Below are 16,795 nucleotides of genomic sequence, written 5' to 3'. Positions count from 1 at the left end.
CTTATCGGCTTGCATACCATCAAGACGAGCTCTTGCTCACGATAAAATGATGCTTCATAAAGAAGTAGCTCAAATAATGCTAATTGATATTGAAGATGAACACCCTGATTATGTTCACTATGAGGTAGCTTCAGCTAAACGCTAAAAGGGTCGTCTGTCGTAATTGGACAATGGCCGGGTTAGCGCTTAGCTATGCTACACGTTTTCCCCGCTTAACTTAGCTATATTTGGAAGCGCCATCTTGTGTGTTACGGCGGCCATCTTAGATCATGAGCGGCCTCGTGGCTAGCGTGCCCTTTAGTCCGTTGTCCGTGCCACTGACCACTTGAGTTTGCCCAGCAACAGGCTATTTTTAGTAATGGTCAAGCCTGTGCATGCGCAGTCCCCACTGACCAGTCGTCCTTCAGGAATGTGCCGCCAAACTGACCAGCGGGGTTGTAACCCCTCCAATGAGCTGGCTGTGTTCCACAAAATGACCATATATGTACATATCGCTCTGTAACTCTGTACCGCCTATCTTTTATTACCTGCAAATTGTATAAAAGAACGGGTCACACCGATGTTCGGTGTGATACTTCTTGCATTACCGAAGGGTGCTGTAGGAATGTACCACCACCCCATGGGGTCTTAATAAACTTGTTCTTTGAATTTTTCAGCTTCCGTGCCAACAGTTCTTTCAATGTAAGTGGGTTATCTTTGGAGCATGTAGGCCTTGGGAACCCGATACTACACACCCCTAGCTGACATCCCTGCCGACTACCTTCTCACCAAAACATCAATCCCCCGCCTCTCCTCGGTGTTTGGCTCCAAATGTCTGGGCTTCCTCCTTTGTTAACAGGGCCTAGGCTGACACAGCCCAGGTGCCGGGTGACACCAATTACCAGATGCAGATTTTCCTTTCCACTCCTTCCATATAAGGAACGTTCCTTATAAGGAACGGAGTCAAGCACAAATAATTGCTCCTTTCCCCTTTGTATAGGGAGGCCTTTCTTCCCTCTGCTGGAGAGCAGAATAATTAACTTGGCCCAGGAGAGGGACAAAATGCTTGGAATCTGATTCTGACATGAGCCAGAGAAATATGACTTTTCTGGATGACCCATAAGAGGCACATGCATGTTATTAAAACCTGCTTATTCAAACTTGGTATGCATGTTTCACCCAATTTGACACCTTGCTGGACTGTTTAGTCCTAAGTGGAGCGAAACTGCACTTTTAGACAGATGTCACCTAGGTATATAACACTGTGAAACTAAAGATAATCCAGTAACCCTACTGATCTATCTATGAAAACCCACTAATACTACAGGTCCCACCACAGGTCAGCACACACCCTGACAGGGCCCCTTCTGCACCAGGCTACTTGTGCACAATTACCGGGCTGAGAACAATGGTAGTCTCACATGTGCAGTCACCACACATCTGCAAATATGTTCACACATAACCAGCCCAGTGTGCCTTACCCTAGCTGCATCAGAGTGGCCTTATCTTAAAAGGGAAACACTGGCAGTAAAAATGTGCAGTCCAATTATTATGCAGGGTCGGTAGATTGACTCACCTACAACAAAGGTCCAAAAACCGGATGATCAAAAATAAAAAATCCTGGTGTACTACATGGGAGGAACCCATTTGCAACATTATTTTTTCCACTTCCCTTAAAGCCAATGGTTCTGTTGTTAAGTTACACTGGGCAAGAGGGTCTATATCTACCAACAACACCCATGGGGAAATTAGCTACACAAATGCTATAGTTCAGTTTTAGAAAGCTCTTAATCCTCCACCGTTGAGTATTTCCTTTAATATACAAGAAATGACAGCGATGGTCCAAGACAGGTTACAAATAGCTTTAACAGACTTGTGATTCTTTTGGTATCAACCCAGAACTGGAATCATGGGAATAGTCAGACTAGAGAGAATCAGAAGCTCAGGACTAGCACAAATACCTCTAAATTATAATGACGATCAATGGCTCTTCTTATATTACCACCAATAAATGACTACATTGTCACAGTCACCGATATTTCCGCTATAAAGAACGATAATGGTCCTGTGATAGGAATTGAGCTGCTTTTCTTCTGTTAATGAACATATTGAGAAAATACAAGCTAATCCTTTTTGTATCAAATCACGCTGTACCTTTTAATAACTATAAATATAGTCATTAGAACACCTGCATTTTATAAATGTATATTTAATCAATTATACTGTCCATTATTTATTAGTGTTGTAAAACATTCATGATTATACAGACATGAAAAATACAGCCCTGTTATTTTGTTTTCCTATTACTGAGTTGTAAAACAAACATATTAGTATTCATCCTATTTACCTTAAAGGCCACTGGATTTTTCATTACATTAGAAAGAAGTATCGAGCATTTTCTTTCTCCACTGTCTTTAGATCCAAAATGCAACTCTTCTGCTGGGCTGTTAGAAAAAGAATGAAACAATGCAGTCCATTATACAGCAAACATTGTTAACTATAGAACCAATTAAAGCAGAGTTCTAATAATAAAATCAACATCTAACCTAGGTAAACAATGAAATATGCTTTGCACATTTCTTAGCTCTCCCACACACCCTGAACATATCCTATGCTAATTCATGTCAGACTGAGGCGAGCGAAGACACAAAAGAATATTCTTGGGATACCTCTCCTAAATAATAAAACAGAAGAACAGTGGTTGGGTAGTTTGTAAATGAACATAAAGCGGGCATTAAAAAACAAGGTACTTCTTTTCAGTAACCCTTTTTCTGGTGGATACTCTATCTAACCACAGATTTCTCACCTTACCAAACTCCCCAGGAGCCAGACTGGTTTTGGAATGCTTTTTCCATAACAAAACTCTGAAAGCTGATAGGTGGCACTGTGCAACTTCACCCAGACTCCACACCACCACACATATAAGCACCACCGATGTACTGTCAGTTTCTTGTCTTTTCCCATTACGCACCCTCCGGCACAGAGTGTGACCAATTACTGGTACCAGTGTGCTGCATAGTAATTGGGACCTTTTATAGGCATTAAAAAGAGGCCAACCCACAGAACTGGGCAGTGGGAGGACAGTGGGGAATCTGCAGTTAGAGTAATCACTAGAAAGGATATACCTGAAGGTAAGTACCTTGTCATTTATGATGGATGTTTCTAACTACAGATTCCTGACCTTAGAACAAACAGCAAAGTAGTACCTTTATATTTAGAGGGTCTGCGGAGTGGCTCAGACCATCAGACCAAAATGTCTTGCAGGTCTGAGTGGGTGAAATGTCCTTCCCATTGGATCTGGCTTTCAGAAAGTAGTACTTCATGAACATATGCCGTGCGTTCCATGATGCAGCCTGGTCGATTTCAAAGACAGGCACTCTGTGTGTCAATGTAGTGGTAGCAGCCTTGGCCCTAGTGGAATGGACTCCCAGACCTTTCAGCAGCTGTTTCTTGGTCTGTGCATAAGCAGACATTATTTCAGAGGTATATCCACGTGGGCAGGGTCTTCTTATACACAGCCTTCCCTTTCATGGCTAAAAGAAAACACACATACCTGATAGTCAACTCTATGGCCATTGGCACGATCAACGTCTGAGGTCAAGATACAGGTTTTCTTTGAGAAGGGATGTGGGACTGTAGCCATGGTCTGTAGCCATCATGAGTGGAGTCCATTTAATGGGGCTAAGTTAGATCTACTTGAAGGTGGTGGTTAGAGCGGCAGACTCTGAAGCAGAGATCAGGCCCGGGACAAGGGTTCAGGTCCCGACGCAGCAGGGTCTTGGGCTCAATGTCCGCGGACTCGATAATTCTCGCCTTGACGCCTACTCTAATCATGGGTCCCACGCTGCAACTCTGGGCAATAGATTGCTTAATCTCCACAACGGCCCCAACAACACTGGGATGCCTGGCTTCACCTTGGAGGTGCCCAGGAGGGGCATCTCACAGGGAGAGCTAGGAAGGGTTCCACAGCGTTATACAGCACCGGGACGCCCCGTTGCTGGGGCAGCTGTGCGCTTTACAAGTATACTACATTTACATTTACTTTGTGGCTGTTGACCTCCTCAAGTCTAAAGTTTTCTATGTTGGTGTTTCAGCATGAAATCGTTTGAAATATGAATACCCGTTTTTATACACACCTTGCTTCAGTGGGAACCAGATTTCAGTGTTAAGGATAGGGTCAGATTTCCGGGGTCCTGGGACTAGTCTAGCAGCCATATGTAATGCAGCCTTGAGGGGAGCCAGGTGTAGTTTGGGAATCCCTTCTATTAGGGAATTTCCATATTCTAACCTTGGTAGTAATAGGGCTTGGATAGCGTGCTTTAATTCAAGATCCGGCATGAATCCTTTGGATAGCTTAAGTTGGAAATTAGCTCCCTTTACTAGGTTGAAAATGTTTTGTCCAGGGTGTAGCATAGGGATTTAGCAAAGTCGACAAGGTTTGGGTTGCATTAAGAATTGGTGTTTCCCTAAACCAACTTTGCACCAGCAAGCCAAGGTTGGTTGGTGAAATGAGGAGAAATTCTGTCTTAATAGGGCTTCGTTTCAAATGGTAGAGGGACATCCATGAATGACTCACTGAGAACGTGAGATAGAGCATCAATGTCTTTTGGCAATGAGATTTTGCGGAAACGTTCTGTGTCATAAGGGTAAAATTGATAACAAATGTCTGGGGTGCTGGTATTGATGGATTTGACCTGAGTTCTCCAGAGGACATGGGCCACAGAAAGTGAGCACTGGGACAGATTTCCAAGCTACTTCAAATTCGCCACCTGGTCAGTGGCTGGCCTCCCTTCTGGTGGCCTATTAATATGGTCAAAACTACATTGAGGGGGCAAACAAGCGATTTCAGTACAGTCCCGACCATAGTGGGGCTAGAGGTTGCTGAGCCTGGTGGGAAGTACTGGCTAGTTATTCTTGTTTATAACAGGTCCACGTCTTTTAAAGTACCTTCCCCAACTTTAGAGATTTTGGACAGTTTTATTAACAGTTATGACAAGTCGCACATCATCATCATCAAAGCAGGAGGATTTTAACGTTACATTTGAGTCTAGTGCATGCTTATCAGAACTAATAGCTGAAGAGGGTTCATCTTGAAGCATCCCTCTATATAGGTGTCACCTATTGCCCGATTATCTGCCACTGCCCTGCAAGTAAGCAGTAACTGCTTGTCGCATGTGCCGAGAGCTTGTAATGGCAATACAAAACCAGATGCGTCACTGCCTCCGACCTTTCACAGACTCAATTATAGGAGTAGAATTAATTATATCCTCCTTGACAATACAGCTTTGGAGTTTTGGACTGAAATGGTAATCCTTCCGACTTAAAAGTGGTACTTTCCCTCTTATGTTGGACCTGGGGTATGGAAAGAGGTGCCGAGAAATGACCCAGGTTGAGCTGAGCTTGAAGTCTCTAACTCTGGGAGGGCCCTAAAGTGGAACGCTATTGCTGCCTCAGAAGATGTAATTGTAAAAATGTATGATATCTTATCTTCTACAATAAGTCCAGTAGTTAACAAACTAGATAATAGTGAACTTCTTTTAGTTAGTCATAACAACTGTTTTACAAAGCTCTAGGAGATCTATGAGAAGGATTTCAAGCCAGCAAGGACATCAGCTAAAACCAATTCCTGGTTTAATTCTTTTTTATTTATTTTATTTATTTGAAAGGTTTTATATAGCGCTGGCTAGACCACGAGGTATCAGAGCACTTTACATGAGTATCAGACCATAATTGCAGGTTACATTGTTACAAAGGTTACACAGTTATTAGAGCCTGGCAACATAGTGAGAAGTAAGTGCGAGACGTACAAAAAGGACATATATGTAAGGGTAAAAGCAGGCAAGGGGAGAAATTCAGGGGAGGAGGGGGTAAGAGCAGGGGAGGTAGACAGAGAATGGAGGAGGGGAGGGTGAGAGACACAGCATGGAAAGAGGAGGGAGGGGTGACGGGGACACAAACCAGTAGACTAGTAGAAACTCATATATAACACAGAGTCCTTAGCCCAGAGCTCAGGAGAACCAGGGGCGGAATTCAATTGCTTCCTCTGGGTTACTTTTATCCACCAAATAGGCCACAACTGTATGACCAATTGCAAGGGATGGGGTGGTGACAGTTCACTAACAGTCTGAAAAACTGCAAACCATCTAACCAAAGTCCACATTGGCTAAACCCATTTGATTTTAATATCCCTGTCGAAAATAGATTCAGCCCCTTAGAAGGCGTTGACTGACTAAAAGAAGCAGCCTCATGTAATGAAGAGGGTGCATGTGAACTCTTCTTAAAACTGAAGATTGAGGGCAAAGAGGCAGATCTCTGTAGAGAGGAGGGTGTAACTACTGGATGCATGTGCGGCTCTAGTGGTAGGAGTAATACACAATCTGTAAGTGAGCATGCCCAACATGGAAATCCCAACTGTTCAACATCTAAAGGGCCCATGGGGAGCGATGATAGTGGACAACAACAAATATTGACTAACCTCCTCTCCTCAAAGAACACCACTCGCAGTAGCCAGATTACCCGGGTTTTGTCATGGAACATAGCGGGTATATGTAATAAACTGAACGACCCATATTGGGTATTTTTATTAATCAATTTGAGGTCTGTATGTTTCAAGAAACCTGGGCAAGAGGGGAGATAATAAATCCAGGTTACGCATCTTTTAGTATTCCTGCAACAACTGGGGGTCTGGGGAGATCATCGGGGGGCCTTATCACATGGATAGGATTGCATCTTGGATGCCGGGCCGTACACATTGATACAGGTTCCTTAGATATTCTGTGTGTCCAACTGCGGTTCCCTAACAAGCCACCAGTTGTCTTAAAAAATCTATACTCCAGACCTACTTCCAGAGGGAAAGAATCTAGTACGATAGATGACTTGTCTACATTTTTATGCTCTATTGAACCAAATCACGTGGAGCTAATTGGCGGGGATCTAAACTGCCATTTTGAACCACTTGAGGGTTTGTATTCGGTAGATTCATATGATGAGGACAGATCATTGGAAATACCGGAGACTAGATGTCCCAAAGTCAAAAAATGGACCCCCCTGGTGATGCGCTGACCTGTCTGGCTTTAAAACATTCCCTAAGGGCGTGTAACAGACGGTCAGTTTCCGATACATCAGACGGTTACACATTTTATAGCAAAGAACGGGGTTTTTATTAGATTATATTCAAATTAACTGTAACTTTCGGAATATGATGATTGATTTTAAAATAATAACTCGAACAGATAGTGACCAGCATGCGCTTTCATTAGAACTAAAATCTCTGAACCCGACCAATGAGTCTCCCACAACCCCACTCGATTCGAGGCAGACTATCACCAACTGCAGGAGGAAAGGTCGGTGGACTGACTTCTTTCAATCACAGGATAGGATGAGCAGTCTCTACCATGCACTCATTCCTGAGCTTGAAGAGATGTCTGATATGAACATGCACCTTAGAGATGCTACCACCCTGGAAGCGGTAGAGACCAACTACGCGAAGCTAAGAGAAGTCGCTCTGAATTTTGTTTTCCCAACAAAACTATGAGACCCTTTAAGCCATCATTTCACCCATGGATCAATAGTTCATGCCGTAAGGCCAAAAGAACACTCATATTCTCAATTAAAGCCAATAACCGCGAGATAATCAAAACTCAAGGAAGGCATATAAATTAGCACTTAGAGAAGCTAAACAAAGATGGGAAAGGGAAACCTGGGATTCGCTGAAAACAGCTCTCGGGGAGAGAGATATGAGGGTGTTCTGGGGCATTGTAAACACAGGCTCATCTGCCCCGAAAGAGGCAGTTGAACCGAACCTGGCTGAAGCGGTATGGAGGGAGCATTTTGAATCCCTCTATGTGGAAGAAAATAGTCCTGAGCGAGCCCCTTCTGCTAGCTGCCAAGTGGGAGTAGTCTCTCCCGAAAGTACTGGGACAGCCATATCCTTCCAAGTAAATGATACATCCTTAAGTATAAGTTCAAAGGAAATAGAGTTCGCGCTGGCAAAAATAGCACCCGGTAAAGCTCCAGGCTTGGACAAGATTCCAGGGGACTTATATAGGAGCGAGGTATCGATATGGATTCCATACCTTTGTGTCCTCTTCAATGCCATATTGGGTGGTATTAAGATACCCTCTAGCTGGTTGGGAGCTGAGATAATTCCCATCTTCAAAAAAGGTTCTCCACTCCTTCCAACCAACTACAGGCCAATCAGTCTTATAGACATACCCCAAAACAATTTTGCAAGAGTACTGTTAGCCAGGCTACAATCCTGGATGGGGAAAACGAGGTATTATCTTGTTTCCAGGCTGGATTTAGGGAAAAGCGGTCGACCCTTGATCAAGTCCTAAGACTACAGCTACTGTATTGGAAAACTGTTAGTCTAGAGGGGGGCAGCCTATACCTAATATTCGTCAACTTAAGGTCGGCATTCGATCTGGTGCCACAGGAAAAACTTTGGTTAGTCCCTGGATCAATGGGTGTTCCGCCATATCTAGTCGAACTTTTTAGGCGTCTCCACCAAGACAATTTTGCCCAAATAAGACATGGCAGAGAAGGAAAACTCACCGCCCCCATACCAGTCAAACGCGGCGTACGCCAGGGCTGTGTCCTTTAGCCTCTATATTAACGGGCTGATTAATGCCTTATAAACTGCAAAAGACCTAGATGCCCCTAAATTAGCCTCCCGTCGTATATCAGCAATGATGTTTGCCGACGACACTCTGTTGATTTCAAAATCCCCAATGGGGATCCAAAGGGTTTAGACAGATTTGAACTTTTCTGTAAGGATAGTGGTCTAGAAATAAACCTTCAGAAAACAAAATTTATGGCGTTTAACAGTCCTAGAAGTACACGCCCAAACCCCGCTCTAAGCGGCAAACCTTTGGAGAGAGTTGCATCATTTATATACTTAGGCATTACCATAACTGATGATATGGATTGGGGGCCCACATTAAAAAGTCAACACTAAAACTAGCTCAATCTACAGGGGGAATCATGAAGGTTTATAGCAGGTCTGATAAGAGAGCGGTTAGCCCGGCACTAGAAATATACAAGATACAAGCACGAGGTGGAGCAATATATGGTGCCGAGCTATGGGGCCACTCAAAATTTGAGTCCTTGGTAAAGGTGGAAAACCAATACCTTAGACAACTATTTAGGTTACCCATAAGCACCCCATTGGTTCCGCTGCGCTTGGATGTAGGAGTGGTGTCAATCACAGATTTATTTGGTCTGAAAACGCCAATGTTCTGGCGGCGCTTGTGGACCACCCCAGAACTTACAGTATACAGAGAGGAATTAAGGGAAGTTATGGTGTTACCGGGCGCCGCAAAAATTCCCTGGTTTGATTACATCAAACTCACCCTAACCAATATGGGGTTGGGTGAATGGTGGTCCGAACCTGCCCGAGCCGGTTTCGAATTGTCAAGGAAAGAGTTGAAGACTAGATATGAGGACTCTAGAATGGCTCAACTCAGCTCTAGCTCCATTACTGGCAAGCTCACTTTAGCCTTCTTAGAAATAAAAGAAAAATCCTGTTATGAGGCAGTTTTAGATTTAATTACTCCTGTGGAGGCAAGAAAGCTTTTTCTACAATTTAGGTATGGGGTCTTACCGCTTAAATGTTTCACAGCTAAATGGAAAAACCAGACTATGACCCACTGCCCCGCATGTGATTTTCCTGAGAAACGGTGTTACACGTTTTCATTGCTTTTACTGGCTACCAAAAAGCCAGGAAAAGGTGGCTAGTCCAGATCTGTAGGAATATAGGTAGTAGATATTATATAGATGCCTTTCGGATATTGAAGTCAGATTTAAGTATTCCGATTGTCTTCTCTGTAGCAGGATTTTTGTTCTCTATGTGCAACACTGGAAGGGCTCTCTTGAAACTTGTCAGGGAGGCAGATGGGCCCCTCTGGAACAATGCTACTTCATAATCTGTATAACCTACCGTGACTAAGGGTTTTGTTACTACCGCATGGAAGGGTTGTATTCTCCTTTTTCTCATGAACTTCTTAACCTAGAATATTTATTTATTTATTTATTGCACTACGCACCAAGCACTTTATGAAATCTATTGTGCAATCACCTTCTGGAAAAATATGAGGTACTACATCATGTTTAGATGCAGCGGGGGGGTCAACTCCTAGCTCTTAATTTTCTGTGTTTGTTCCCATGAAATGTTGTTATAACCATGCTTTCTCTCTGCATATTTTAATGTATGTTTTATGAATCTGTGCTTTTAAGGCCGTTTCGGCCGAAATAAAGTTTTCTGAACTGAACTGGTAGACGAGTCAGAGCTGCGTCCAAAGTCCAGTAAGCTGTGATCCCAGGGGAAGTGGTATCATTTCCCCATCTCTGTTGCGAGATGCTCCCTATACGCAGTGGACTCTCTTAGAGGGGTCTCTGAGACTCCAAGGCCTACATACTGGATCCTTCCCCAAAAAGGGGAGAGGGAGTGCTTTGGCAAGGGGTGCCATAACATACCTCAACTGTGAGTGGCTCCCTAGGCGCTCTGGACTCTCAGCGGGTTCTCTGAGACTCCAGAGTCGAAATATTGGCTCTTTCCCCAACAAGGGGAGAAGGAGTGCTTAGTCAAAGGGCACAAAAGGACAGGGGGCTAGGAGGTGTAGCGGGCACGGGGAAGGATTCAGGTGAGAGGGGATAGGAGTAAAGGAAGTAGGACAAAGAAAGAGTGCAGGAAAGCAAAGAGGAACTAAAAGGAGTAGTTGACAAAGGTGGCAGAGCTGCATTAATTTTACTGAATCTCACTGCCGCCTGTAGCATAGCGGTGAATGTTGATTGACCTGTTCTTCCCTCTGCGGCATATCCCGCTGTGGCATTTTCCGGCAATTTTGGTTGGCTTTCGAAGTGCGGTTGTGCGGGGCCACGGGGGCACTCGCAGGAAGAAAATGCCTCTAAAAACTCAAACGAAGGTTCTCACCCGGAGCGGCAAATTGAAGCAGCGGACTACAGAGGGAATATTGGAACAAGTCGTGAACGCCAAAAACCCAGAAGGTGAGAGCGCAAATGGCACTGGGGGGTGCGTTTCTTCTAAAAAAAAAAAAAATCCTAATTTTCACAGAATTTGAAACAAGGAACTCTTACAATTTCAGGCTTACTTGAGAATAAATCTGTTAAGACTAAAAACACTAACTCAGGGGGAAGTAACAATGTTGCAGAATAACCCTGACGGAGAGACTGCTTCAAGCCTGAGTGCTGTAGGAATTCAGAAGACAATAGAAGAAGTTAGGGGCATTATGGGAGATGGAGTACAGAGCGGTGAGCAGAGTGAACCATCCATTGTGGATAGGTCTGATCTTCCAATTCAGGGGCTGAATGTTGTAATAGAGTCTACTTCTGCAGGCACTAATCCAGCGCAGGATGTTCAAGCTTTGCAGGAGGCAGGGGAGAACTTTTTTTCCTTATCAGACCATACTTCAGACGACAGCACTAATATTAGTAAAGATTGGGCCGACTATGGTGCTGAAAGTAGTTCGGCTGAGGGAGAAGACCTGAGAGCTAAGTCTACTTCACCCAATCTCAGTGTTTCGACTGTTAGAAGACGCAGAAAAAGAGGCTTGCAGCGTTCTGGTTCTAAAAATATAGATTCATGCCCAGAAGATCCTAAGACGAATAACGGGGCACAGTAAGCTCATCAATGGAGGGTGGAACTATTCCCGTAATCGGTTTGGATGCCGAAGACAATGGAAAGACTTTGGAGACTAGTACAGAAATTACCTTAACTACCATTTACAACACAATGATGGCTCACCGTTCTGAAAGCAAAGCGGAAAACCTACGTACTCAAGCAACTTGCTCGAAAATGAAGAATGCTGTTTGTTGAGCAATTAAAATATGTACTGAAACAGCTGATAGAGTGACTGAAACAGAGGCAAGGATCTTGGCTCTGGAAGAAGAATCGGTTTTACAGAAGCAAGAACTTGAGCTAGTTAAAGCTCATAGGGACGATCTTTCTTATAAATTAACGGGCTTGGAGAACCAGGCCCGCAGAAATAATATACGCTTTTTAGGAATACCTGAGAAAAAAGAGGGGGGAGATACTAGGAAATTTATTGTTGAGGTACTAACAGAGGCCTTTCCCGAGTTGAGAGCATGGGATTGGGCAAGAGAAGTACAAAGAGCACACCGATTTCCCTTCTCTGCCAAGAAAACTCGTCAGGGGGAGGGTGAATACCCCCGGACAATCTTATTATGTTTCAATAATTTTCTTGCCAGAGAGGAGATATACTCTTTAGCTAGACATGAGAATAAAGCAACAGCTAAGCAATGTTCGTTTTTTGTTAGGCCTGATTTTTGTCAGGCCACAGTGGCCAAACGATGGCATCTCCGGCTACTAATACCTGATTTTCAGAGAAAAGGGGCCACTGTGTACCTGCAAAACCCAGCCAAGCTAAAAACTATCTGGAAAGGGCAGACCAAATTTTTCTTATCAGAAATCAAAGCTAAGGAATATTTAGAATCTCTGAGTTTTATGAGAAAATTTCTATGTTCAAGGGGTCTGTAGGAACGGTAGGGTTGATATATATCAAACATTATAGTTGTTTCCTAAGTTCAACTGGCTTCTCCCTCTCACGGTCCTCGGAGTTGGGGCGACACAACACTCCATACTTTACAGGAACTGAGAGTTCCTGAGCCTCATTTGTTGGGGAGGGGGGTGGGGGGTTAGTCATCCACCAGGGGGTGGAGGCGTTTGGGGTGGTGGTGGGGTGTGAGGTGTAAGGCAGCGGTAGTTAATCTTGAACGAACGGCAGAGCAGACTACTTCAGTATGTTTATTTTGTAAAGGTAGCAAGAGCCAGAGTAGAGATGCATTAATCAGGTTAATTCTTAAAGCTTTAAATTGGATAAGAAAATAAAATTCTGTACGCTAAATATTAACGGCCTCAATGATTCAGGAAGATAGGGATCCTACGTAGATTAATTCAATTATTATAAATCAATATCCTGTGTCTACAAGAGACTCATATCTCGGGATAAACGGAACCTGCTCAAAAAACGAGGTCTCGAGTTGTTAGTCTGCTCAAAACAGACTGGTGTCAAAAGAGGAGTTGCTATTTTTATGAAGCAAGGGGTAGGGAAATGTGTCCGAACTGCAGCAGATAAATGGGGAAGATGGGGGCTAGCAGAATTTGTTATAGAAGGTAATAAATTCACCGTTTGTTCTACATATGGTCCAAACTTGGATGATAGCGAGGTAATAAATACAATTAATTTAGAATTGGCTGATTGGTGTCTACCTATAATTCTTTGTGGCGATCTCAATGTTCATTTGGAAGCTGATTTTAATATTAGGAACACTGGATATTATAAAGGTCGAAAGATTAGGACTTATAGGGCTCTTAGGGAGCTAATATTAGGGAACGGGCTGATTGATGTGTGGAACAAATTAAGACCTATTGAGCCTGGCTTCACTTTCTTCTCTGCTCCACATCAAAAGTCTGTTCGTTTGGATTATTTCTTCATCTCTTCAGTTCTTTTGGAAAAAGTAAAGATCGACATCTTACCGCGAGTGGTTTCTGATCATAATCCTCTTGTTCTAGAACTCTTGCTATCCTCGCTGTATAAAAATCTGACTAGACAGTGGTCATTTCTAAGGAATCTGTTATTAGATGAGGATTACCTTTTACACATGGCTAAGATTATAGACAAATTTTTCCTATATAATAATGAGACAGCTTTGATCCAAACAGTATGGGACACCTTTAAATCTATAATAAGGGGGGAAACCCTGAGCTTCTCGAATTTCCGTCGGAAAAAGAAACAGGAAGAATTTAAGACATCATTGGACAAAGTAATGAAGGCAGAACTAAAACTAGCTGTTAACATTAAATCTGGCCAAAGAAGCACAACACGAGTTAACAATTGAACGTACTGCTGTATACTCATACCTAGCTGATCAGGTAGCATCTTAATACAAACAATATAAAATGGAATGCTACAAATTTAATGAACAAACAGGTAGAATTTTAGCACAAAGGCTAAGAGAGAAGGCCGCCATGAATGACATCACAAAGATTATTGATCAAGAAGGAGTAGTTCAAGAATCCAGAATGGGGATATTGAATGCATTCAGTGCTTTTTATCAATCACTATATAATAAGACAAATGATGGCACCAGTGTAATTAGTGATGCGTCACCATATTTTAGGAATTTAGATAATCCTGCTCTTACGGAAACAGAAAACGCAAAGTTAGCTGCTCCAATTACCTGGGAAGAGATCGAAATAGCTATTCTTGGGCTAGCTTTAGGTAAAGCGATGGGACCAGATAACATTCCTCTTAAATTCTATCGCGCTTTCCTTAATATGCTCAAACCGGAACTTCTCAAGGTTTTTCAACAGGCGTTTCAAGGTGACGCGCCCGCTTCTTGGTCTCTGGCGACCATAGTTGTATTTAAAAAAAACAAAAGGAAAAGAAGCTTCTGATCTAGGGTCATATCGACCAATCTCTCTTATAACATCAGACAGCAAGATCTTTTCTAAGATTCTAGCGAATAGGTTAAATGACATCATGCCCAATCTGGTCTCCAAATTCCAACACGGTTTTATTCAGAAAAGAGATACAACTGATCACGTAAGGTGAATTATCACTCTTAGATTGGGCGCAGGCAACGGGATCTCCAGTCGGAGTGGCCCTGTTGGATGCCGAAAAGGCATTTGACAGGGTCAACTGGGGATTCCTGTGGTCTGTGTTAGGCTGGGAGGGGTTTCCTGAAGAATATTTGACTGCTATCCATGCGCTATACATCAATCCTAAAGCTGTAATACGGTTAGCCGCGGAGACCTCTGCCCTTTTACCGATCACAAGGGGGACACGGCAGGGTTGTCCCTGCTCTCCCCTATTGTTCTTGCTGTATATAGAGCCATACTTACAAAGACTCATAAAAGAATATGATAACCCTCCTGTAAAAATTCATAAAATAGAATATAAAGTTTTCGCATATGCCGACGACGTTGCGATAGTTACATCTGACATCCAAACTGCGTTACCCAAAATTATAGAATTAGCCCGTGAATTTGGAGAATTCTCTGGTTATAAACTAAACATCTCGAAGACACAGGTAATTCATTCTACTGTAGGCATACCAGAAGGGGTGTCACTGGCAACCTCTGCTCTATATCTGGGTGTAAAAATCTCCGCTAAGGTAGAAGATATTTTAGCGCTTAATTTAGATCCTTTGCTGGTTTCGGCCAATAGGACCCTTGAGAGGTTGAATAACCTACATCTATCCTTATGTGGTCAAACCAATGTAATAAAGATGATTATTTTCCCCAAATTCTTTTACTTTTTTCGTACCATTCCATTACTGTTTTCTTCAGCATTCTTTAACAAATTAGATAGAATTGTCCCCAGGTTTCTCTGGGGTTATAGGAGAGCTAGAAGATCCTTTAAGTGGTGTACGCTTACCAGGATAAGGGGAGGCAGGGGGATGCCGAACTTTCGGCTATATTACTGGGCAGTTTCGTTAAGACTTATGGGCACTTTAATCTTTCAAGATTTTATTATGGACGAATCTATATATCCTTCTATCTATGAAATGGTCTTGGGGGTTGAAGCTCGTCAATGTTTGGTAAGATTAATCGAATCAAGCTATTACAAAAAAAAAAAATTTAAATTATGCTAACGGCGTTTCAAATTTGGAAGCAATTCAAAAGGAGGTTTTGTTGCTGTGAAGATCTTAATTTTTACACACCTCTGTATAATAACCCGATGTTGCCTGTAATTTTTAAAGATTCTATTATACAGAGATGGCAAAGTTCCACGTTACGTCAATTAGGAGATCTCTATCAGGATGAACAACTTGCTTCATATACGTATTTGCAGGAAAGATAAAAAATTTCTAGAGGAGATTTCTTTAAATGCCTCCAAATACGAAGTTTTCTTGAGTCTAAAAACCTACTTAACACAAGCAAGATGACCCAATTTGATGTGTTGGAATGCTGTAAGAAAAATAATAGAATTGGTTTGATTTATCAGACAATGTTAAACCGAATTGAAGATAATCTAGAAATCTATACAGACAAATGGCAGAAAGATCTAGGAATAAGGAATATAGATTTGTCTAGCTCGTTAGAAATGGCCAGTACTGTCTTATTTAATGGATCGCTAAAAAGCCAACATTTTATGTGTATTTTCGATTTATACTATACTCCGGCAAAGCTGGAAAATGGGTGTTAAATGTAGCCGATGTGGATACTATGGCGCGGATTCAATTCACATGTTTTACCATTGTTCTAGATTAGTTCAATTCATTAATGAAGTGCAAACTTTTTTAAATAGCAATCTAGATACATCAATTGTAATATCTGCTGAATTGGTAATATTAGGAATCAAATCTGGTCAGAGGGGGACTACAACAGAAGAAGAAGAAGGGTTTCTGTTTATTGCTATGTCTATATTTAGATACTGCATAACTTCACGCTGGCTAGATACTGACCCACCGACGTTTCGCCACTGGCAATCGAAATTACTGAGTGTTTATCAATTGGAAAAAGCAATATATAATTTAAAGGGGAAGAGAAAAAAGATATTTGGTCAAAAACTCTGGGCGCCTATTTCTAATTGGATTTAATGTCTTTTATAATGTTTATATTTTTGTTCCTACTCTTTGTTTCACTATAATCTACTGTTCTACATAATTATTGCTCTGCTGGGCATATTTTTTTCTCTGTAACATTTTTGTATATAACTACTCGTTGCCATATAAACTCAATAAAATAAAAAAATAAAATAAAAAAAAGAACCTCTCTGCCGCCTTTGACACAGTTGATGACACTTCTCATCAGACGATTGAATTTGCTAGGTTT

General features: G+C 42.3%; 1 protein-coding gene across 1 annotated transcript in view; it reads right to left on the bottom strand.

Moving 5' to 3' along the window:
- MOSPD2 (motile sperm domain containing 2) overlaps window positions 1-16,795 on the bottom strand; it is a 501,534-nt gene that overhangs the window by 181,415 nt on the left and 303,324 nt on the right. The window contains exon 11 of the mRNA XM_086934358.1: window positions 2,327-2,423. Within this exon, the coding sequence (XP_086790484.1) occupies window positions 2,327-2,423 (97 nt within the window). The remainder of the gene's footprint in view (window positions 1-2,326; window positions 2,424-16,795) is intronic.

The sequence above is a fragment of the Lissotriton vulgaris genome, chromosome 8 (genome assembly GCF_964263255.1).
Source record: "Lissotriton vulgaris chromosome 8, aLisVul1.2, whole genome shotgun sequence".
Classification (NCBI taxonomy): domain Eukaryota; kingdom Metazoa; phylum Chordata; class Amphibia; order Caudata; family Salamandridae; genus Lissotriton; species Lissotriton vulgaris.
The sequence above is the reverse complement of the archived record's forward strand: the minus strand, read 5'-3'. Positions and strand labels throughout refer to the sequence as shown.